At 43.3% G+C, this 26,002-nt stretch overlaps 1 protein-coding gene across 6 annotated transcripts in view; it reads right to left on the bottom strand.

The window, feature by feature from the left end:
* The window catches only part of RUFY1 (RUN and FYVE domain containing 1), a 744,748-nt gene that overhangs the window by 52,839 nt on the left and 665,907 nt on the right, over nucleotides 1–26,002 (bottom strand). For 5 of the 6 annotated variants that reach the window (XM_030213172.1, XM_030213171.1, XM_030213175.1 and 2 more), the window contains one exon: nucleotides 966–1,043. The exons of the other annotated variant lie outside the window; for it this stretch is intronic. In XM_030213172.1, coding sequence (XP_030069032.1) covers nucleotides 966–1,043 — 78 coding nt within the window. The remainder of the gene's footprint in view (nucleotides 1–965; nucleotides 1,044–26,002) is intronic. 6 annotated transcript variants of the gene reach the window in all.

The following is a 26,002-nucleotide window of genomic DNA, read 5'->3' as shown; positions in this document are numbered from 1 at the left end:
AAAGAAAATCAGAAAAAAAACATCTTGTGACGTTTTTTAATACACCCCTCCCCTCCTGAGTCTAGTTAATAAAACAAATTGAAGCAGTGTACAAACACCAAAAAACAACCCACCCTTTCTATAACAACCTCCCTCCTCCGCACAATGCACTTTACAATTATATCCCAAACATTAAAAAAATCTAACAACCATTAAAAATTAGTTCCTACCCCCCCCCCCCCCCCCCCCCCCCACAACAGCATATTCCAATTCCTCCTCAGTCTCAACCACTCTCTTTGAGAAACTGTCAGGTTTTTAAGGCTTCCCAAAATTTCTCAATCATATGGCATTCAGGTGGCAATTTATTCTACTCAAAGGGATCACCACAGAAAAAGCTCTCTCTCTCTGAGATAAGAGCCTTCAATATGGCACACCAATGGCTGGAATGGAGGAACCAATAGAATTGTAGATCCCAGTACCATACATGAAAATCGTAGAACACTTCTAAAAAACCAATATGGCACCACAAAGAAAATTGTCAATGTTACATTAAGTGTTTCTTATTTTTCCTTTCTGACCAATGATGACTTGTTCAACCAAACCCCATATGTAGAAACAAGAATGTTTCAAGAGAGTGGTTAAGGTCTTAATGAGGTCTTTTCCTCCTGATTTTTTATTTTTTATGAGCATATTCTTTAAGGAAAATATTTTTGCAAATTTAAGGATTTAAGGAAAAATAAGAAACACTTAAATTAATGTAACATTGACAATTCTCTTTGTGGTGCCATATTGGTTTTTTGGAATGGAGGAACCAACATTTTAGTCAAATAAAAAGGACTTTATTTTGGATATATACTATTTTGTTCCTTTCTGTAAGATCACAATATATCCTGAAAAGTAAATGTACATTAGCTATCCGAAAGACAATTCATTAATGCCTTAATACAAATTTCATGAATATATATGTTTAATTAAAACTATACTACCTTTCTTCTTGAAATAGAGAATTCTTTCTGACACTGTTTGCAATCAGTTGCCTCATCATCCTTTAACCAGGAATGACCCTATGAACACAAAACAATTTCAATCCTACAGCGATTTTGTTTTTTTAATTTATAAGAAAACAAAGAACTTCATTACTAGGTAAACAAAGGGCCTAGCTAGCCCTGTGGCTCAGGTGGTAAGTGCGATGTGGTTACTGGTGTTGGGCTAGGAGGCAGTGTCCCATTGTGGATTAAGAACTGGTTAAAAGAAAACAGAGTGGGGTTGTTATTATTCTCAATGGAGAAGGGTAGATAGTGGGGTTCCCCAGGGGTCTGTGCTTAGACTGTTGCTTTTTAACATATTTATAAATGATCCAGAGATGGAAATAACTAATGTAGTGATTAAATTTACTGATGACAAAATTATTTAAAGTTGTTAAATCGCAAGAGGATTGTGAAAAATTGTAAGAGGACCTTTTGAAAAAGGGAGACTGGGCATCCAAATGGCAGATGATATTTACCCCCTGTTTACTAAGCCATGCTAGCAGCAGCAGTGGTATGCTAATGCCGACACAGCCCATTCACTTTCAATGGGCTGTGTCGGCATTACCATATGGCTTAGTAAACATGGGGGTTAATGATGCATGTAGGAAAGAGGAACTCAATCTATAGCTATGTGATGCAAGGATCCACATTAGGAATCACCACACAGGAAATGGATCTAGGTGTCATCCTTGATTGAAACCCTTTGATCAGTGTGCAGCGGCAGCTAAGAAAGCAAACAATGTTAGGAATTATTAGGAAAGGAATGGAGAACAAAACAGAGAATATTATAATACCTTTGTACTGCTCTTATGGTGTGATTGCACCTTGAATATTGTGTGCAATTTTGATAACCTCATCTCAAAACAAATATAGCAGAATTAGAAAAGGTACAGAGAATGGTGACAACAATGATAAAGTAGATGGGACAACTTCCCTATGAGGAAAGGCTGAAGTGGCTAGAGCTCTTCAGCTTGGAGAAGAGACGGCTGAGGAGAGATATGAAAGAAGTCTATAAAATACTGAGTGGAGTGGAAATGGTAGACATGAATTGCTTGTTTACTCTTTCCAAAAATACAAGGACTAGGGCGAGCACAATGAAGTTAATAAGCAGTAAATTTAGAACAAATCGGAGAAAATATTTCTTCATTCAACGTGTAATTAAGCTCTGGAATTCATTGTGGTAAAAGCAGTTAGCTTAGAAGGTTTAAAAAGGTTTGGATAATTTTCTAAAAGGAAAGGAGATGTACTTGGGAAAATCCACTATTTTGTTTTTCAAAGGATAAGCCACATAAAATTTGTTTTTGACATATTGCCAGTACTTGTGACCTGGATTGGCCACTGTTAGAAATAGGATACTGGGCTTGATGGACTTTTGGTCTATCCCAGTATGGCAAAGCTTATGGTCTTATGCACTGAAAGTTACGAGTGTAAACAATGTGTTTTCTAGAATGACCATGGGGAAGGGGCTGGAGCTAGGATGTGGAGTAGGCAGGGTTGGGTGCATGTGTCAAAATCTCCCTTTCAAAACATTGCTTCTTCAACATCTCTGAAAGTGAGAGGGAATAGGGGAGGTTAGTTTATTTGTTAGAATATCAATGATATGCTTTGATGTCCCCATGCATACCTCCTACCCACCCCCATCCTCCCACCCTGTCAGACTGTCATAGTAATGCTTGAATTTTTTCACTTATATACACTGTCAGCTAGCACATTTGCTTATTTCCGATCTGACGAAGAAGGGCAACCTTCGAAAGCTAATCAAGAAATGTATTAAGTTATGTCCAATAAAAAAGGTATCATCTTATTTTCTTTTCCATGTTTTATTTTGTTTGATTTCTATTGATAACCTTAAGAGTGGACTAACACGGCTACCACACTCCTCTACTTCTGTATGTTAGAAACATTTTCCAAAGCTGATGAATTCCAGTTCCTACAAATTTTGAATAATTTTTTTCTTTTCTACCTTTGTTATCTTGGCAATTTAATTTTTCTAACCAGGTTGGTGCCAGTCGCTTTCCATTTTCCCTGTGTGATTATTCTCCTACATTTTTGTTCAGCATCTCCTGTTTCTTCTTTCTTTCTTCTCCTGCCTTCTTACTGCTTTTTCTACATCTGTCTAACACTGATCTTCTTTTATCTTTTTTCTCCATATTTCAGTTTTCTTCTCCACCCTTCATTAGACTTATTTCTCCCTTTTTTCACCCCCCAAGTCTTAGTCTCCCTCTTTTTACCTCTTATCTACTTACCATTTTTGCACCCTCCCACTGTCCCTGTCTCTCTCTTTCCTTTCCCAATTTATTGTCCGTTTGTCTTTCACTCACTCCCTAGTCTTCTATTTCCATCCTCTGTACTCATCCCGTCCCATGCCCTCATCTACTTTTCTCTCTCATTCCCTTACCAGCCCGTTACTTCCCTGTCACTCAGCCCTTCCTAGGCCATTTCTTCTGTTACCCCCTACCCACCTTCCCATTAATCCTCAACTTATTTTCATTTCCATATTCTCTCTGCTTTTCTTTATACTGCTTCCTAGACCCCATACCATCCTGATCTTTCACACCATCTCTCCATCCTCTCTCCCTTTGTTTCTCTCTCTCACTCACTAAAAGCTCAACTCTCCCTCAGCCATACAATCGGCCCCCTTCTCCCATTCCTAACATCTACCGGTCACCCCCTTTTCCTATATCTAGCGTAAGACCCTCTCCCGTCCTATCATTTTGTGTACCTAGATTTTCAGAATGCTTTTGACAAAGTTCTATGTGAGACACTCCTGAGAAAATTAAAAAGCCATGAGATAGGGTTAAAAGATAAAAAAAAAACAAAGAGTAAGATTAAATGATCTGGAAATGTGAGCAATGAGTGAGGTGATCAAATTTGCAAATGACAGTAAACTATTCAAAGTTGTGAAATTGCATGCAGACTGTGTGAAATTAAAGGAAGACCTTGGAAGCCTAAAAGACTGGGCATCCAAATAGCAAATGAAATTTAATATGGACAAGTGCAAAGTGATGCACATTGGGAAGAATAACTCAAATTATAACTACATGATACTAGGTTCCACATTAGAAGTCACCACCAAAGAAAAGGATTTAGGGGTTATTGTGGACAATACATTAAAATTTCCTGCTTAGTATGCAGTGGTGGCCAAAAAAAGCAAACAGAATGTTAGGAATTATTAGGAAAGGAATAGAGAATAAATCAAAGAATATCATAATACCTCTATATTGCTCCATGGTGGGATCATGCAGTACAGTGAAGTTACTTACCTGTAACAGGTGTTCTTCGAGAACAGCAAGACATTACCACAGAGCCCCGGTGCAGATGTTGCCCAGAATTTTAAAGTTTCTAGAACCTTTTGGCAGCCTCAACCATGCATGTGTGGGTGCCATCCCACCTGTCTCAGTAGTGCGGGGCCAGCAGTTGAAGTAAAAAAAAATACAACTCCTAGGGGAGGTGGGAGGGTTGGCAGTAATATGTGTCCTGCTCACCTGCTGCAGGTGAGTAACTTTGCTTTCTCCAAGGATTGATGATTTGAGGCGTCACTTGTAGGAATTGGACGGTATGGCTCTCCCTTGATGAAGCATGTATTGCGAAACAGGCAACCTGTCGGGGTTTGTGAGCATGCCGTTGCCTACAAGATAAATGACATATAGCCTTACCATTAATATTGTGGTGTTATGCTATGAATAAATAGTTATATATATTCAAGCATTGGAGGGTTGGGGGTATAGTCTGTGATTAAAACACTTTCACGGATTGAGGTTCGCCATGAGGGTGAAGTGACATCAGCCGTGGTGACTATATGAGACTTCTCCCAAACCATATAACTGAACTTGTAACCTTTCCTCTACTAGTTTGTTTGTTGAAATTCTCCAAGGACAAGCAGAACATCATTAATCACAGATTGGGAATCCCTAGCCACCAGATTCAACAAAAATAACAAATGACCATCTGAGACTTGAAGCAGGCAAGGCCAACTAGAAACTAATTAACTAAAAAATCTTAAGACATGTCAGTAATGGAGGTGCAGCCTGAAACAGAAGAAAACTAGCTTAAGAGGTTGGAGCTGGATACTAGACCCCAAACAAACTCCTCAGAACTATATGACCGAACTGAGAGTCACGTCAGGAATCCTGCTCAAGGCAGTAATGTGATGTGAATGTATGGACTGAAGACCATATTACAGCTCTGCAAATCTCCTCAATGGAGGCTGACCTCAAATGGACTACTGATTCAATCATGTCTCTGACATTGTGAGCTGTGACATAACCCTCCAGAGTTAGCCCAGCCTGGGCATAACTGAAGGACATGAAATCTGCTAGCCGGACTGTCTATGGGCTTTAGTCCACTCCAAATAAATGACCAAAGTTCACTTGCAGTCCAAGGTGTGGAGTGCACTTTCACCAGGATGGGCATGAGGTTTGGGGAAGAATGTTGGCAGAACTGGAACAAATATCCAGAGTACCTAAATGTAATTCACCTTGAGCTACTACTGAAAAAGGTGTGAGCAAAATCTAAATAAATAAACTGACTGGTTAAGGTGGAAATCCAACACCACCTTAGGAAAGTATTTAGGATGCATGCAGAAACCATTCTGATATAATGAAACCTTATGTAAGGTCAATCAACTACCAAGGCCTGAAGCTTGCCGACTCTGTGCCCCTAAAGTGACTGCCACCAAATACAAAACCTTCCAGGTCCGGAACTTCATGTGGCGTCAAGCAGCTCAAAAGGAGCCTTCATCAGCTGGGTAAGGATAAAGTTAAGGCCCCATGAAAATGTCAGAGGTTTGAGTGGGGGCTCTCTCATAAGCAAATCTTGCATAAAATGAACAGCTAGGTGTTTACCTTCTGTATGGTGATGGAAGCGCCAATTGCACTGAAGTTACACCTTACGGAGTTGGTTTTAAACCCAGACTCTAAAAAGGTGTAGGTGGTGTTCAAGCAGTTATTGTATAGAGCAGAAAAAAGGATCTAGGGCCTTGCCTTCACATCAGACCACAAACCTCTTCCATTTGAAATTGTGACTGCTTTGTGGAATCTTTCTGAAAGCAAGCAGGAACTGGGAGATACCCTCATGCAGTGAGTGCTAGGGACTGCAGGCTGGTGTGCAGAAGAGAACCCTCATTCTGGGTGATGGCTGGAAAGCAGTTTAGTCACTACGAATCTTTGGAGTTTAACGCTAGAAGACGAAGGAACCATATTTGCTTTGGCGCAACGATTGTTATGGGTCCACTGTCCTACTCGAGTTTCAGCAAGGTCTTCCTCATGACAGATATGGGAGGATATGCGTACAGAAGGCCCTTCCCCCAATCGAGAAGAAAGGTATTTGACGTTAGTCTGCCATGTAATCCCAGTCTAGAACAGAACCGAGGGACTTTGTTGTTGAGATGAGTGGCAAAGAGATCCATCGAGGGGGTGCCTCACGATCAGAAAATCTCACCGGGCAATGCCCATATTGAGAGGCAACTAGTGAAGTTGCATTACCCAAGAGTGGTCCATATCAGACTTAGCAAAGTACTCTTCATGAGAAGGCTGAGTCTGAGATTGCTTCACACCACCGGACTTGTGGCCAGATTCTGAGCGGGAGTGCTGAGTGATGGGCCCTCTCCTGGACACCGTGGGGGAGGGGGGCTTCCTCCCCTGATGGGTTGAAAAGGAGCACCGACTCAGCCAGCACTGGCTGAGGATGCTCGGCCTGGATGGGCACTACTGATGCCCAATATCTAGGCAGATGGAGACCTCCTCGGTGTCTGACGCAGCTCTGGAAGCCATAGAGACTGATGCCTTCGATGCTAATATCAATGAACCAGACTTAGATGTGCCTGCAGGGCCACTGACTCTCTTTGGTTCTTTTCTGCATACAAGAACAAAATTTATAATTAGAGATCTTACATAGATCCAAGGCACAGCAAGCATCAGTTGTGAGGTTCAGTTACGCTGATGATCCGTTGAAACCCTCTACTCAGTGTGTAGTGGAGGCTAAGAAAGCAAATAGAATGTCAAGTATTATTAGGAAAGGAATAGAACACAAAAATGAGGTCGTTATAACGCCTTTGTATCGCTCCATGGCACCTCAAATATTGTGTGCAATTCTGTTCACCGCATCTCAAAAAAAAGATATAATGGAATTAGAAAAGGTTCAGAGAAGGGCGACAAAAATGATAAAGGAGATGGGACAACTTTAATATGAGGAAAGGCTAAAGCGGCTAGAGCTCTTCAGCTTGGAGAAAAGACAGCTGAGGGGAGATATGATAGAGATCTATAAAATAATGAGTGGAATGGAATGGGTAGATATGAATCGTTTGTTTAATCTTTCCAAAAACACTAGGACTAGGGGGCATGCAATGAAGCTGCAAAGTAGTAAATTTAAAATGAATCGGAGAAAATATTTCTTTACTCAATGTGTAATTAAAGTCTGGAATTCGTTGCCAGAGAATGCAGTAAAAGCAGTTAGCTTAGAAGGGTTTAAGAAATGTTTGGATAGTTTCATAAAAGTCTATAAGCCATTATTAAAATGGATGAGGAAAATCCACTACTTATTTCTAGGATAAGCAGCATAAAGTGTATTGTGCTGTTTTGGGATCTTGTCAGGTACTTGTACCCTGGATTGGCCTCTGCTGGAAACAGGATGCTGGGCTTGATGGACCTTCAGTCTGTCACAGTATCGCAATACTTATGTACTTAAGTATATGACCTTGCCACACCAAGAACATGTCTTAAAACTACTGGAAGTTTTAAGTAACATTGGTGGGAAAATAGCTGAAGCGAAATCAAATGGCTGTTTTTTTTTTCCTCTTTGAAGAACAGACATTCCAGCTGGGAAGCTCACGCCTATGTTGACCATAGAGCCACAGAAAAATAAATGGCTGTACCGAATATTCAGCCCCCTAGTGCCCCAAATACAATTATTCATATTCAGCTGAATACGAATAATGCATTCGGGGCACTAGGGACCAAATATCGGGTACAAGAAAAAACAAAACAAAACAAAACAGGGGAATTGGTCCTGAGCTATTCACACAAACGACAAAACTGAAGGCAGGGAAGGCCACAAGAGAAAATACTGTGAAGAGAGTAAAAAAAACAGTCCTCTCAGCTCTGTGGAAAGATGACTGCTGGTCCCAAGCAACTGAGGTGGGTGGGAAGGCATGTGAACATGTGCAGTAGGGGCTTCCTAGGATTACCATATGTCCTCTTTTAAGAGGACATGTCCTCTTTTTCGACTTCTTAAGATATGCCCTCCAAGCTCTTTAATTTTTAGGAAAATATCCTCTTTTGTTTTATGCATCTTTGACTAACACACCTACCCACTTAATGAGAGAAAACGTCTATGGCCTATTAGTCAGTCTGGATACATTGGGACACTAAAGAAAGTAAAATGCATTGCTGATCTTTGCATGACATCATTCCCTGGACAGATTCAACCAGCAGGGAAACAAAGACTTTCACACGTATCTCAGAAGTCAGCCAAAGTTGTTAAGGGGTATCTACTCTTCTGATAAGTACACTTGAAAAGTAGATTATTGTTTACTGCTGTACTGTAAGTCAGCCCCTGTTTGATGTGCGCTCATTAATTAAAAGCCATTTACACATTTGCTACGATTAAATATTTCTTTAGCAAAGGTAGCAACCATTTTTATTTATTGTGTCCTCTTTTTTGCATCTGCAAATATGGTAACCCTAAGGCAGACAAAAGCTTCCTAAAGCTGTACAATGCTGGGTAACGTCTGCACTGGGACTTCATTGGTGACATCACCCAACCTGTGGTAAATGCTGTCCTGAATGTCCTCAAAGAAACACATTTGCAAATGCAGACCTTAGCTATATACTTGTACTCCCTTACTCTCTCCCCACCCCCAGTCTCCACCTAAAAAAGGAAGGCTAATCTAATCAATGGCTCACTGGTTGTACTATGGGTCTGAGAAACTGAATCTGTGTGTTTTTAAGCTTGTGTGTCTCAGCGTGGTGAATACACCAGATAATTACTTTAATAAATATAGATTTATACATGTATATGTTACTGAATCTTTAAGAAACCAATGAATATGGTTATTTGAGTAATAATTGGCTTTATTTATCATCTATGGTCAAGTGAGTTTTCAATCACTAAAATGGGCTCACATCAAAGGTTAGGAATCATTGCATTAATCCCACATCACCAATAAGACCAAAGGCAGGGCATGCTTAGCAGTACTGTAGGTGGTACCCAACATAAAAATATACAGAAGATGAGATTGCCACTGAAATGTAGCTGGAAAGCAATGACCAGAAATGCACATAGTCTAAGCAAGTTCATGATCTGCAAACCCTGATGGTAGAGGCAGATTTAAATGTTGTTGCCATCACAGATACAATGGAATAAGTAGGGGATGTCACAATCAGATCCACTTGGAGGATAAATGCAAGAGCAGTCTTTATTGTGAAAAGCAACAAGATGGGGACTGTGTATTGGTGATCAAAACTGCCTGCCTCAGGGATCACAAGACACTGTACATAAAACATCAGTTTTCCATCTTGGTGCTTTGCTCAATAAAGACTGATCTTGCATTTATCCACTGAGTGGAAGTCAATGTGTCATCCCCTACTTCCACTGTGTTTTGGAAACACCGTAGGAGTTTTCCTCCTGTTTTGTCTTTCACGTCTGCTATCACGGAGACATGGTTCTATGACTCCCATGAATAAGACGCAAACTTTCTGGGCTATAATCTATTTAGGAAGGATAGAAATGATCAAAAAGGTAGAGTAGCAGCTCTATATGTTGTGATAAACACAGTGACCGCCCAACCCTGAGGAGACCGCCAGAGGGCGCTCTCCACCTGAAAACCTGGGATATGCCCATTCTGGTCACTAGAGGGAGCCAAAGGGGATATACCAGTGTAGTGACCTGAAGGGACAGCTAGGGGGTGCTCGTGGTATAGGACCTGTCCTTCCCTGAAGAGGCCACCAGGAGGAACTCTCAAAGTAGAAGCTGGAAAGTTGGAGAGAGTTCTGAGTCTGGACCTTTCTGGAAGTAGTGGGGAGAGGCCTATAGAGGTGGGGTGGATTACTGGCCACCATAAAGCACCTTCTAAGCCAAGGAGGGAGGAGAAGATGGGGACCTGAAACCAGCTACCAGAAGTACCAAGAAGCCCAAAGCCCAGTGGAGGAGATGGGGGGAACCCATACCGACTAAAGCCTGAAGACATCAGGGAAAAAGTAAAGGCTGGAGAATCCTAGTTGAAGTTCCAGGAGAGTGCGAGGGGTCACAGCCCGTGGAACAGAGGGGTGACCGGGGCACACTGGACTGGATAGGGGAGGATTTCCAGCTGAAGGAAGGCATGCCCGAGCAGTCACCCTGAATAAGGCAGGAGCCCCAGATATAGAGGTGGGTGCTTGCAAGGGGACTGGGAGAAGACCAGCCGGAGGCCTGTTCAGGGGCCTGGGGCCAGTGAGGCCGGGTAGAGAGCAGGAAGGGCATGTGTCTTTACAGATTGCCCTGAAGCCAAGTGCCAGGGAGCCTCAAGAGGGCTTAGTGCAAGAATACCCTGAGGAGGAGAAGATAAAAGGAAACCCCTTTGTTTTTAACTGTTTGCCTCTGTGCTGTTTTGCTGGCGTTACCAGGAATCTACCACAAGTTGTTTTGAACTGCTTTGGCTGGAACGGCCTGTGGCTGAGCAGTTTGCCTGGTCAATTGCAGTATGTAGCTTGGCTTGGGAGCCAAGGGAACTCCGAGGAGACTGGCAAGTGAGACCCCGGCCAGCAGAGGCCTGCATTTCAGAATCACCCAGTGGCTGGGAGCTTCACAATGTGAGAAACAATATCAAAGGAACTGAAATGCAGGGGGCCTGGGGAATGGAAGAAGCGATATGGAGATGGAACCTCTATCTATATGAGCGTTGTCTACAGACCTTTGACACAATTGAAGCAGCATGATAAAGATCTGGTTGCAGATGTCCAAAAGTTGGGAAAGAAAGAGGAAGTGCTGTTACTGGGAGATTTCAACCTGCCGGATGCAAAACGCAAAGTTACATTTGCGGAATTGGAAAGAAGTAGAAAGAATGCCTTTCAAAGTGCTCTGCTCAGACAACTGGTGACGGAGCCCATGAGGGAAGGAGCGATGCTGGATTTGATGCTCACAATGGAGAAAGTGTGTGTAATGTCTGAGTGAGTGCCCACCTGGGAAGTAGTGATCATCAAACGGTTTGGGTTGTTATAAGAGCTAAAGCAGAGGGCAGTCACTCAAGTCTTGGATTTCAAACATGATGACTTTAGTAAAATGGGGGCGTACCTGATGAAAGAGCTGATGGGATGGGAGGACATATGTGAAGTAGAAAGACATAGTAACATAGTAGATGACGGCAGAAAAAGACCTGCACGGTCCATCCAGTCTGCCCAACAAGATAACTCATATTTGCTGCTTTTTGTGTATACCCTACTTTGATTTGTACCTGTGCTCTTCAGGGCACAGACCGTATAAGTCTGCCCCGCACTATCCCCGCCTCCCAAACACTGGCTCTGGCACAGGCACAGGCACAGACTGTATAAGTCTGCCCAGCACTATCCTCACCTCCCCACCACCAGCCCTGCCTCCCAACCACCGGCTCTGGCACAGACCGTACAAGTCTGTCCAGCACTATCCCCGCCTCCCAACCACCAGTCCCGCTTCCCACCACCGGCTCTGGTACAGACCGTATAAGTCTGCCCAGCCCTATCCCCGCCTCCCAACCACCAGCCCCGCCTCCCAATCTTGACTAAGCTCCTGAGGATCCATTCCTTCGGCACAGGATTCCTTTATGCTTATCCCACGCATGTTTGAATTCCGTTACCGTTTTCATTTCCACCACCTCCCGCGGGAGGGCATTCCAAGCATCCACTACTCTCTCCGTGAAAAAATACTTCCTGACATTTTTCTTGAGTCTGCCCCCCTTCAATCTCATTTCATGTCCTCTCGTTCTACCACCTTCCCATCTCCGGAAAAGGTTCGTTTGCGGATTAATACCTTTCAAATATTTGAACGTCTGTATCATATCACCCCTGTTTCTCCTTTCCTCCAGAGTATACATGTTTAGTTCAGCAAGTCTCTCCTCATACGTCTTGTAACGCAAATCCCATACCATTCTCGTAGCTTTTCTTTGCACCGCTTCAATTCTTTTTACATCCTTAACAAGATACGGCCTCCAAAACTGAACACAATACTCCAGGTGGGGCCTCACCAACGACTTATACAGGGGCATCAACACCCCCTTTCTTCTGCTGGTCACACCTCTCTTTATACAGCCTAACAACCTTCTAGCTACGGCCACCGCCTTGTCACACTGTTTCGTCGCCTTCAAATCCTCAGATACTATCACCCCAAGATCCCTCTCTCCGTCCGTACCTATCAGACTCTCCCTGCCTAACACATACGTCTCCCGTGGATTTCTACTTCCTAAGTGCATCACTTTGCATTTCTTCACATTGAATTTTAATTGCCAAACCTTAGACCATTCTTCTAGCTTCCGTAGGTCCTTTTTCATGTTTTCCACTCCCTCCTGGGTGTCCACTCTGTTACAGATCTTAGTATCATCCGCAAATAGGCAAACTTTACCTTCTAACCATTCGGCAATGTCACTCACAAATATATTGAACAGAATCGGCCCTAGCACCGATCCTTGAGGCACTCCACTACTCATGTTTCCCTCCTCTGAGCGAATTCCATTCACCACCACCCTCTGGCGTCTGCCCGTCAACCAGTTCCTAATCCAGTTCACCACTTCGGGTCCTATCTTCAGCCCATCCAGTTTATTTAAGAGCCTCCTGTGGGGAACCGTATCAAAAGCTTTGCTGAAATCTAAGTAGATTACGTCCATAGCTCATCCCTGATTCAATTCTCCTGTCACCCAATCAAAGAACTCAATGAGGTTCGTTTGGCACGATTTCCCTTTGGTAAATCCATGTTGTCTCAGATCTTGCAACTTATTGGCTTCCAGGAAATTCACTATCCTTTCCTTCAGCATCGCTTCCATTACTTTTCCAATAACCGAAATGAGGCTTACCGGCCTGTAGTTTCCAGCTTCTTCCCTATCACCACTTTTGTGAAGAGGGACCACATCCGCCGTTCTCCAATCCCTCGGAACCTCTCCCGTCTCCAAGGATTTATTAAACAAATCTTTAAGAGGACCCGCCAGAACCTCTCTGAGCTCCCTCAATATCCTAGGGTGGATCCCATCCGGTCCCATGGCTTTGTCCACCTTTAGCTTTTCAAGTTGTTCATACACACTCTCTTCCGTGAACGGTGCTCTATCCACTTCAATCTCATTTGTACTTTTTGCAGTCCATTGCGGTCCTCCAGGATTTTCTTCTGTGAAAACAGAACAGAAGTATCTATTTAGCAAATTTGCTTTTTCTTCATCATTATCCACATAGCGGTTCGCAGTATCTTTTAGTCTCACAATTCCCTTTTTAGTCATTCTCCTTTCACTAATATACCTGAAGAAAATTTTGCCACCCCTCCTTACATTTCTAGCCATTTGTTCTTCCGTTTGCGCTTTCGCCAGACGTATCTCTCTCTTGGCTTCTTTCAGTTTCATCCGGTATTCCTCCTCGTGTCCCTTTTCATGAGTTTTTTTGTATTTCTGGAATGCCAACTCTTTAGCCTTTATTTTCTCAGCCACTTGCTTGGAGAACCATATCGGTTTCCTTTTTCTCTTGCTTTTATTTACTTTCCTTACATAAAGGTTCGTGGCCCTATTTATAGCTTCTTTCAGTCTGGACCACTGTCCTTCCACTTCTTGTATTTCCTCCCATCCCATCAGCTACTTCCTCAGGTATTCCCCCATTTTACTAAAGTCAGCATGTTTGAAATCCAGGACTTTGAGTTTTGAGTGGCCATCCTCCTCTTCAGCCGTCATATCAAACCAAACCGTTTGATGGTCACTGCTGCCCAGGTGGGCACCCACTCGGACATTTGACACATTATCCCCATTTGTGAGTACCAGATCTAGCGTCGTTCCCTCCCTCGTGGGTTCTGACACCATTTGTCTGAGCAAAGCACTTTGAAAAGCATCCACGATCTCTCTACTTCTTTCTGATTTCGCAGACGGAACCGTCCAATCTACGTCCGGCAGATTGAAATCTCCCAACAACAGCACCTCTCTTTTCTTCCCCAACTTTTGAATATCAGCAATCAGATCTTTATCTAGGTCCTCCAATTGTGTCGGAGGTCTGTAGACAACACCCACATGGACAGAGGTTTTATCCTCTCTTTTTAAGGTGATCCATATCGCTTCTTCCTTTCCCCAGTTCCCTGTCATTTCAGTCGCTGTGATATCATTTCTCACATACAGAGCTACTCCTCCACCTTTACACCCCTCTCTATCCTTCCTAAAAAGATTATAGCCTGGTATGTTTGCATCCCATTCATGGGAACCATTGAGCCATGTCTCTGTGATTGCAACTATGTCCAAGTCTGCCTCCAAGATTAGGGCATGAAGGTCATGGACTTTATTGCTTAGACTGTGAGCATTTGTGGTCATCACTTTCCATCTACAATTCCAAGTATGTGTTTTGGTTTTAGTGATTTGGGGGTGTCTTTTCTCTTTGGGTACCTTCATATCTCTTTGTTCCACCTTCTTTGCTTTTTCTTTCTCTTCCGCCTCAGTTTTATTTTCAGGAGCATCACAGTGCTATAGTGGAGCAAAAGAATTCTATAGGGGCAAAACTTGTGAGGGCGGATGCTTCTGTGTCACATAACGAAGCCTGCCTGAGCCTACTGTGAACCACCTATTCTTAGGTGGTATTATCCTTTGAGGCAGTGGTGAGAATTTGGTATGATTCTGTGCAGTATGATTTTGTGCAGTCCTAGAAGTTGCTTTAAGTGCATTCAATTCCTGCTTTACTTTGCTGAGCTCCTGTTTTAAACTAGCAAGCTGAAGACAGATAGGACAAGCTTTAAGTCTCCAGAAGCTTGGTCTTGAAACTAAAGCAGCACAATTATTACAGAGAATAAAAGTCATCTTGATTTGTTGAAATGGGTATGAACAGGTGTACTATGATGTGGTTGTAATTAGGGTGGGGTTAATTTATGATATGTAGTATATTTGGTAAAGCTATATAGGAAGTGTCAGTCTTGGGGTAGGTGGGCTTAAGCATAAGACCTATGGAATGTGTTTGCTGTAACCTATCTCTAGAACAGCATTGAAATGCCCAGAGCCACAAGTGTAAGGTGGGGGGAATCAGAAAATAATCTTATCTGAGAGCACCCAGATCCAAGTCCAGCTTCTGTTCTGTGTAGAGACAAAAACCACGTGGAGAGAAAAGCTCCACCTGTGCTATGCAATTACCTTACAACAAAAGCAGATGGGGGAGGGGAGGAGTTTCACACAGAATGGAAGCAGAGGGGGAAAAAAAATACAAGAGAAACTACTACCGATTTTAAAGCAATTGTTAAATCCAGTTCCTAGATTATCAACTATCAAATACAAATAGCCAATAAGCAGTTTTAAAATCAGTTACATAGAGTACAGATATCAATTAGAAATAGCCACTAAGCAGTTAGTTAGGAAACACAGATTATGAAATCACAAGTTTAGCTGACAGTGGGCCAGACTGAAAGTAGATATAAAAGCATCTACTTACCTTTACATGAGGAGTGTAAATAAAAGCAAGAAAAAAAGGGAACTACTATGGTTCTCCAAACAAATGGCTGAGAAAATAAAGACAAACGGCATTCATAAAGTACAGAAAAACTCAAGAATACAGAAAAAAATACCAGATGAAACTGAAAGAAGCCAAGAGAGATATATGTCTATTGAAAGCACAGGCAGAGGAACAAATGGCTAGAAATGTAAGGAGGCGACATAAGAATTTTTTCAGGAATATTAGTGAAAGGAGGAAGGCTAAAAGTGGAATTGTGAGACAAAGATGCTGCGGACCGCTATGTGGAGAGCGATGAGGAAAAAGTTAATATGCTAAACAAATACTTCTGTTTTGTGTTCATGAAAGAAAATAATGGAGAAGGACCATGATCAGCTGGCAAAGATACCTAAGAGAATGAAGTGGATATCGCACCATTCACAGAAGAAAGTGTTTATGAACAACTGGAAAAACTGAAGGTGGACAAAGCCATGGGACTGAATGGGATCCATCCCAGGATATTGAGGGAGCTTAGAGAGGATCTGGCAGATTCTCTTAAAGACTTGTTTAATAAATCCTTGTAGACAGGAGAGGTTCTGCAGGACCAGTGGCGTAGCTAAGGGTGGGCCCAGGCCCACCCAGTAGCAACACACCTATGATGTGGCTGGCAGGGATTCCCAAGCCCCACCAGCTGAAAACTCCCAACAGCTGTCCCTCCTGTGTACCTTGTAAACAGCAGATCTTTGCCTGCTGTGAGCAGCAACTGATACATACTGCTCGCACCGGACCCACAGCCTTCTCTCTGATGTATTCCTGCCTATGTGGAAACAGGAAGTTGCATCAGGGAAGGCTGTGGGGGCCAACATGAGCAGTGTGTATTAGTTATTTCTTGCTGCCAGTGAAAATCTTCTATTTAAAAGGTATGCGGGGGAGAGGGGAATGTTTGAGAGACCATATGGCATGCAGGCGAGAGAGAGACCAAATCACTTGTGGGATAGGGCAGAGCTCTTCTGCCCACCCAAAATTGGGTGTCTGGCTACGCCCCTGTGCAGGACTGAAGAGCGGATGTGGTCCCTCTTTACAAAAGTGGTAACAGAGAAGAGGTGGAAAACTACAGGCCAATAAGCCTCACTTCGGTTATTAGAAAAGTAATGGAAGCATTGCTGAAGAAAAGGATAGTGAATTTCCTGAACTCCATGGGTTACAAGATTTGAGGCAACATGGTTTTAGCAAAGGTAAATTGTGCCAAATGAATCTGACTGAATTCTTTGACTGGGTGACCAGAGAATTGGATCGAAGACATACGCTACATGTAATCTACTTTGATTTCAGCAAAACCTTTGACACGGTTCCTCATAAGAGGCTCTTGAATAAACTTGACAGGCTGAAGTTAGGACTCAAAGTGGTGAACTGTATTAGAAACTGGTTGACAGATGCCAGAGGGTGCTGGTCGATGGCATTCACACAGAGTAAGGAAAGGTGAGTGGCGGAGTGCCTCAAGGATCAGCATTGGGGCCGATTCTGTTCAATACATTTGTGAATGACATTGCCCAAAGGTTAAATGGCAAGGTTTGCAGATACCAAGATTTGTAACAGAGTAGACAACCCGGAGGTAGTGGAAAACACAAAAAAGGATCTACAAAATTAGAAAAATGGTCCAACGTTTGGCAGTTAAACTTTAATGCAAAGAAGTGCAGAGTGATACATTTGGGGAGTAGAAATCCATGGGAGCCCTATGTCCCAGGACGTGAGAGGCTGATATGCACAGACAAGGCGAGGGGAACCTTTGGGTGATGGTGTCCGAGGATCTTAAAGTAACAAAACAGTGTGAAAAGGCAGTGGCCATAGCAGAAGAATGCTAGGCTGGATCGAGAGAGGCATAACCAGCAGAAGAAAGGAAGGGTTGATGCCCTTGTACAAGTTGTTGGTGAGGCCCAACCTGGAGTATTTTGTTCAGTTTTGGGGGTTGTATCTTGCAAAGGATGTAAAAAGACTAGAAGCAGTCCATGGGAAGGTTACAAAAATGGTATGGGGTTTGTACCAAAAGATGTATGAAAACAGACAGGAAAATCTGAATATGACACCCTAGAGAAAAGGATGGACAGGGGAGATATGATACAGGCATTTACATACTTGAAAGGTATTAAAGAAAAATCTTTTCCAGAGAAGGGGAAATGGTAAAATTAGAGGACATGTGTTACTTTGGCTTCAGCTGATGTCGAGCATTGACAACTGCTGTTAGTAATATGTAAGGGAAATCCGCTAAAAGAGAATTAAAAGTTCTCATGAGAGAGAGACAAACTGAAGGGGAAAAAAGTGGGGAAGGGACCATGGACTCCAGAAGCAAGAGAGACAATCTCGTGCTTAAAAAAGTTTATTGCTCAAAGACTCGATACAACACTGTGTTTCGGCTCAAAAGGTCTGCATCAGGAGTCTAGAAAACAAATATACATGCAATAACATAGTAACTTAGCAGATGACGGCAGAAAAAGACCTGCACGGTCCACCCAGTCTGCCCAATAAGATAAACTCACATATGTCATTTTTTGTGTATACCTTACCTTGATTTGTACCTGTCTTTTTCAGGGCACAAACCGTATAAGTCTGCCCAGCACTATCCCCACCTCCCAACCACCTGCCCCGCCACCCACCACCGGCTCTGGCACAGACTGTATAAGTCTGCCCAGCACTACCCCAACTCCCAACCACCAGCCCTGCCTCCCACCGCCGACTAAGCTTCTGGGGATCCTTTCCTTCTGAGGAGGATTCCTTTATGTATATCCCACGCATGTTTGAATTCCGTTACCATTTTCCTCTCCACCACCTCCCGCGGGAGGGCATTCCAAGCATCCACCACTCTCTCCGTGAAAAAATACTTCCTGACATTTTTCTTGAGTCTGCCCCCTTTCAATCTCATTTCATGTCCTCTCGTTCTACCGCCTTCCCCTCTCCGGAAAAATGGTTCGTTTGCAGATTAATACGTTTCAAATATTTGAACGTCTGTATCATATCACCCCTGTTTCTCCTTTCCTCCAGGGTATACATCCAGTCTGCCCAACAAGATAACTCATATGTGCTAATTTTTGTGTATACCCTACTTTGATTTGTACCTGTGTTCTTCAGGGCACAGACCGTATAAGTCTGCCCAGCACTATCCCCGCCTCCCAACCACCAGCCCCGGCACAGACTGTATAAGTCTGCCCAGCACTATCCCCGCCTCCCAACCACCAGCCCCGCCTCCCACTACCGGCTCTGGCACAGACCGTATAAGTCTGCCCAGCACTATCCCCGCCTCCCAACCACCAGTCCCGCCTCCCACCACCGGCTCTGGCACAGACCGTATAAGTCTGCCTAGCACTATCCCCGCCCCCCAACCACCAGCCCCGCCTCCCAATCTTGACTAAGCTCCTGAGGATCCATTCCTTCCGCACAGGATTCCTTTATGCTTATCCCACCCATGTTTGAATTCCATTACCGTTTTCATTTCCACCACCTCCCACGGGAGATCATTCCAAGCATCCTGGAGAAGGACCACGATGGACTGGAAATAGTACAAATGAGAATGAAGTGGATAGAGCATCGTTCACGGAAGAAAGTGTGTATCAACAACTTGAAAAGCTAAAGGTGGACAAAGCCATGGGACCGTCTTGTAACGCAAATCCCATACCATTCTCGTAGCTTTTCTTTGCACTCATTCCATTTTTTTCACATCCTTCACAAGATACAGCCTCCAAAACTGAACACAATACTCCAGGTGGGGCCTCACCAACGTCTTATACAGGGGTATTAAAACCTCTTTTCTTCTGCTGGTCACACCTCTCTCTATACAGCCTAGCAATCTTCTAGCTACGGCCACCGCCTTGCCACACTGTTTCGTCGCTTTCAGGTCCTCAGATACTATCACCCCAAGATCCCTCTCCCCGTCCGTACCTATCAGACTCTCACCGCCTAACACATACGTCTCCCGTGGATTTCTACTCCCTAAGTGCATCACTTTGCATTTCTTCGCATTGAATTTTAATTGCCAAACGTTAGACCATTCTTCTAGCTTCCGCAGATCTTTTTTCATGCTTTCCACTCCCTCCGGGGTGTCCACTCTGTTGCAAATCCTAGTGTCATCAGCAAAAAGGCAAACTTTACCTTGTAAGCCTTCGGCAATATCACTCACAAATATATTGAATAGAATCAGCCCCAGCACCGATCCCTGAGGCACTCCACTACTCACCTTTCCCTCCTCCGAGCGAACTCCATTTACCTCTACCCTCTGGCGTCTGCCCGTCAACCAGTTCCTAATCCAGTTCACCACTTCGGGTCCTATCTTCAGCCCTTCTAGTTTATTCAAGAGCCTCCTGTGGGGAACCGTGTCAAAAGCTTTGCTGAAATCTAAGTAGATTACGTCCAAAGCACGTCCTTGATTTAATTCTCCGGTCACCCAGTCAAAGAATTCAATAAGATTCGTTTGGCACGATTTCCCTTTGGTAAAACCATGTTGTCTCGGATCTTGCAACTTATTTGCTTCCAGGAAATTCACTATCCTTTACTTTTCCAATAATTGAAGTGAGGCTTACCAGCCTGTAGTTTACTACTACTATTTAGCATTTCTATAGCGCTACAAGGCATACGCAGTGCTGCACAAACATAGAAGAAAGACAGTCCCTGCTCAAAGAGCTTACAATCTAATAGACAAAAAAAAAGTAAGCAAATCAAATCAATTGATGTGTACAGGAAGGAGGAGAGGAGGGTAGGTGGAGGCAAGTGGTTACGAGTCAAAAGCAATGTTAAAGAGGTGGGCTTTCAGTCTAGATTTAAAGGTGGCCAAGGATGGGGCAAGACGTAGGGGCTCAGGAAGTTTATTCCAGGCGTAGGGTGCAGCGAGACAGAAGGCGCGAAGTCTGGAGTTGGCAGTAGTGGAGAAGGGAACAGATAAGAAGGATTTATCTATGGAGCGGAGTGCACGGGAAGGGGTGTAGGGAAGGACGAGTGTGGAGAGATACTGGGGAGCAGCAGAGTGAGTACATTTATAGGTTAGTAGAAGAAGTTTGAACAGGATGCGAAAACGGATAGGGAGCCAGTGAAGCGACTTGAGGAGAGGGGTAGTATGAGTAAAGCAACCCTGGCGGAAGACGAGACAGGTAGCAGAGTTTTGAACCGATTGGAGAGGGGAGAGGTGACTAAGTGGAAGGCCAGCAAGAAGCAGATTGCAGTAGTCTAAACGAGAGGTGACAAGGGTGTGGATGAGGGTTTTGGTAGAGTGCTCAGAAAGAAAGGGGCGGATTTTACGGATGTTGTAAAGAAAGAAACGACAGGTCTTGGCGATCTGCTGGATATGATCAGAGAAGGAGAGAGAAGAGTCAAAGATGACCCCAAGGTTTCCAGCTTCTTCCCTATCACCACTTTTGTGAACAGGGATCACCTCCGCCGTTCTCCAATCCCACGGAACCTGTCCCGTCTCCAAGGATTTATTAAATAAATCTTTAAGAGGACCCGCCAGAACCTCTCTGAGCTCCCTCAATATCCTGGGGTGGATCTCATCTGGTCCCACTGCTTTGTCCACCTTTAGATTTTTAAGTTGTTCATACACACTCTCTTCCGTGAATGGTGCTATATCCACTCCATTCTCACATGTACTTTTGCCAGTCCATCGCGGTCCTGCTCCAGGATTTTCTACTACTACTACTTTGTTGGTTGTACTGGTGCGTTCTCTGCTGTTGTCTACTGCCTAACCTGCCTGGATCTGACCACTGCTGGCACACTGCCTGCCCTGACTTCTGCCTGGACGACCGCCTGCCCTGATTTCTGCCTGGATCTGACCACTGCTGGAACGCCGCCTGCCCTACCTGGACCTGACCTCTGCTGGAACGTCTCTTGCCCTGACTTCTGCCTAGGCCTGACATCGCTTCCTCCTCCTGTCTGAGCCCCTTTCTCTCTTGCCCGACTCATTAAGTCCTGTTGGCCGCCCGAACCCAAGGGCTCAACCGCTGGGGAACGGTGGTCGCTGAAGGTGAAGTGTTGGGTTTGCCAATCACTGGTTTTCGGACCAGCTTAAGGGCTCACTTACTTTTCTTGACAGCTGTGACAACAACATAGAGTAAGTAGATGGTTTTTAACTCATCATTTGCTGTTTTACACCATCATCTGTCATTAATATATTGAGATTTTTATTCATGGGTATTCTTAGAGACCATCTTCATGATTATCATTCAGAAATATTTAACACCAGAAGATTGTTAGATCTTTTCATTCATAAAGTCAGTACATCTCTATTTGCCTGCTTTTCATTTGATATTAGTTGGATCCATCACTCGTATATGTACTTTTTACACTCATGCACTCAATTTTTGGCCTAAAGCGAATAAACAAAATTTTTTTCTGAAATAATAGTTCTACTTCAGCACCTTTGGGGTATTTATTTGTTATTTTTATTGGTCATCCTTATTTATCTATTTTGGTTTATGTTACAATTTTTTGTATTATTCATTTATTCACATTTTTTTAGAAATTACAATATTTGTATTTTATTTTTAACCAAATGAGTTATTTTACTATCTACTTACTCTATATTGTTATTTATAGTACTACACTTGTTTGTTGTTTTAAATTAAATGTTATTTATTTTTATCATATACTTTGCACTTTTCTTATTCATTTATTGTATTATTCATTGCATGTACATTTGCTTTTTAGACTTCTGATGCAGGCTTTTTGGACTGAAGCACAGGGTTGTGTCAAGTCTTTGATCAATAAACTTTTTTAAGCACAAGATTGTCTCTCCTATTTCTGGAGTCCGTGGTCCTTTCCCCACTTTTTTCCTTTTCAGTTAGTAATATGTAACCTTAAAATCGTCCATAGTACCTGAAGATTGGAGGGTGGCCAATGTGATGCTGATTTTCAAAAAGGGTTGCAGGAGTGATCAGGGAAATTACAGACCGTTAAGCCGGATGTCAGTGCCGGGTAAAATAATGGAAACTATTATAAAGAATAAAATTAAAGAACACATAAATAAACATGGTTTAATGGGACAGAGTCAGCACGGTTTCAGTCAAGGGAAGTCTTACCACACCCATTTGCTTCATTTCTTGGAAAGCGTGAATAAACATGTGGATAAAGGTGAGCCGGTTGATGTAGTGTATATAGATTTTCAGAAAGCTTTTGATAAAGTTCCTTATGAGAGACTCCTGAAAAAATTAGAGTCACGGGATAAGAGGAAATGTTCTGGTTATTGGACAGAAAACAGAGGGTATGGTTAAATGGTCATTTCTCTTAATGGAGGAGGGTGAATAGTGGAGTACTGGGACTGGTGCTATTTAACATATTTATAAGTGATATGGAAATCGGAATGACGAGTGAGGTGATTGAACTTGCAGATGAGACAAAACTATTCAAGGTTGTTAAAACACATGCAGACTGAAAAATTGCAGGAAGACCTTAGGAAATTGGAAGACTGGACATCCAAACGGCAGATGAAAATTTAATGCAGACAAATGCAAAGTTAATTACCTGATGCTAGGGTCCACCTTGGGGGGTCAGTACTCAAGAAAAAGATATATGTGTCATCATAGATAATATGCTGAAATCTTCTGTTCAGTGTGTGGCAGTGGCCTAAAAAGCAAACACGATGCTAGGAATTATTAGGAAAGGGATGGTAAATAAAACCAATGATACTATAATGCCTCTGTATTGCTATAGCTCCACGGTGCGACCTCACCTTGAGTATTGCATTCAGTTCTGGTCGCCGTAACTGAAAAAAGATATAGCGATATTAGAAAAGGTTCAAAGAACAGCGACCAAAATGATAAGGGGATGGAACTCCTCTCATGAGGAAAGGCTAAAGAAATTGGGGCTTTTCAGCTTGGAAAAGAGACGGATGAGGGGAAATATTTTTTCACTCAATGAATCGTTAAGCTCTGGAACTCTTTGCCGGAGGATGTAGTAACAGCAGTTAGCGTATCTGGGTTTAAAAAAGGTTTGGAGGGAGGAGGAAGTGACGTCACGCTCCGTTATGGAGGTCTAATAGCGGAGCTCCCGACATCCAGCCTGGAAAAACGAAGCTTTTAGCTACATTTAGCGTTTTGAAATAGCCTTGTTGGCGGATTAGAGCGGCGAAAGACGAGCGATACTAGAGATGTTGAACACTAAAACTAAATCAGCGGATTTAACCGCCTTTGCATACCGTCAGCGGGAGGCCAAAGAAATAACGCGGGCCGCGAACCCAGACGCAAATGAAAGCGCCATGCGGTCACGCTCACCATCGCCTCAACAAGAAAGAGGGGAAGATGGAGATAATGAGTTGCTACCCGATAAATGGGAGCAGCTTAAAACTTGGTTCCAAGATATTAAAACGGAAATGAAAGAGATGCGCAAGGACTTTGCTCAACTCGGAGCAGAACTCCGAGGAGAAATTACAGAGTTAGGGAACAGAGTTAATGAAGTGGAAATCGGCCTGGAAGAGCACGCAGACTCCCTAAATACCGTCGAGGCTACCGTGCAGGAACAGCGCAAGAACCTACGCTTTCTAACAGATAAAGTGGAGGACTTAGAAAATCGGAGTCGGAGGTCTAATATTAGGATACGGGGGCTCCCGGAATTACCAGAGCATAATGATTGCGAACAAGTTGTGAAGGACCTAGCAGCCCAGCTCCTATCTACATCGGAGCAGGTGGTTACCTCTGAAGAAATAAAGATTGAAAGGGCGCATCGGGCGCTAGGGCCGCAACGGGCCAATGTACCCAAAGACATAGTGGCCTGCTTCACTGAATATAAAGTTAAGGATCAACTTATGCACAAAGCACGGGCGAATAGCCCGATCACATGGAATACCTATCCGCTGGAAATATTTCATGACATCTCGGCAACTACACTTAAGCGCAGACGAGAATTACAACCACTTACAGCGCAGTTGCGAGCAGAAGGGATAAAATATAAGTGGCAACATCCTTTTGCCCTGCTATTTTATAAAGCTGGTAAACAGTGCAGAATTACATCATTGGAGGAAGCCCAAGAGCATTTGGACCAAGGAGCAATGGCGGAACCTACGCACTCAAGCCGCCCAAAGGCTACCCCACAGAATAGCACCAAAGCGCGATGGCAGCGCGTCTCGCAGGGGCGAGGAAGGCTGAGAAGGCAGCAATCGGGTCATACAGGGCCCAACCAACGCTGATGGATTACAAATAGTGGAATTTGCAATGAGCCAAGATTGACATCATCGAAGGGGGCTATAATGGCGCCTGATTGAACAGAGTACAGCAACACCAGGCTGGTAATGTTTCGGGATTGCATTCACTTACCTCCTTGGCATGTCATACCCAAGGGGAAAGATATGTCTTACATGGGTTTTGGGGAGGAGGGGGGGGGAGGTAGGGACCTGGGAAAGGGAAGTCAGTGGTAATTTCATAACTGAAATCTGTTATATCTATGGTTGATAAAGAATTGAAAGTTGTTACTTTAAATGTAAGAGGGCTTAATTCACCTACAAAACGAAAGTTAATGTTTAAAGATATGATACGTTTGCTGGCCGATATAGTCCTTTTGCAAGAAACTCATTTGAAAAAATTGCATGAGAAACTGGTGAATCATGGACGGTATTCTGTTATCAAGTTTTCCTCCTGTGCTGTCATGCCTAAAAAACGAGGGGTTTTGATAGCGCTGGCAGCGTCTCGTCCATGGCAGGTTTTGAAAACTATAAGTGATAAAGAAGGGAGATACCTATTGATGGTGGTTTCTGTATATAATACCATTTATACTATACTCAATGTGTACGCCCCTAATCAGGGGCAGGGCCCTTTCTGGGAGCAGATAGAACGGGTTCTGAAACAACACCAGCAGGGCCATTTATTATTGGGAGGGGACTTTAATGTCACCATACACCCCCCTATGGATAATTCCACAGGATCTGCAACATATGCCAAAGCAGATAGAAAACTATTGAAGCAGTTAATGGCCCCATGGGGACTGATAGACATTTGGCGAGAGAAACATGGTAATGAGAGGGATTACACATATTACTCCCCCAATTATAAGTCCTATTCTAGAATAGATGGCTGGTTAGGAGATGTTAATATAGCAAGAAAGACACAAGATACCAGCATAGAACCTCGCACGTGGTCTGACCATTCTCCAGTAGTGCTAACACTTGCCCTAGGAGCTCATTTTGTAGGCATAAGATATTGGCGACTAGACGACACCTTACTATATGATGAGAGAAATGCACAGGAGATAGAACAATATATTATGGAATATCTTAAATTCAATGATACAGGCGAGGTCAGAGTGAGCACCTTGTGGGAAGGCCTAAAGGCAGTGACTAGAGGGCATTTAATAGCACTACGAGCCCATATATCAAAAACTCGCATGGACCAGGAAAACAATATTAGGAAAGAACTCAGACAAGCAGAACAGAAACACAAA

This window comes from Microcaecilia unicolor, chromosome 8 (assembly GCF_901765095.1).
Source record: "Microcaecilia unicolor chromosome 8, aMicUni1.1, whole genome shotgun sequence".
Classification (NCBI taxonomy): Eukaryota; Metazoa; Chordata; class Amphibia; order Gymnophiona; family Siphonopidae; genus Microcaecilia; species Microcaecilia unicolor.
The sequence above is the reverse complement of the archived record's forward strand: the minus strand, read 5'-3'. Positions and strand labels throughout refer to the sequence as shown.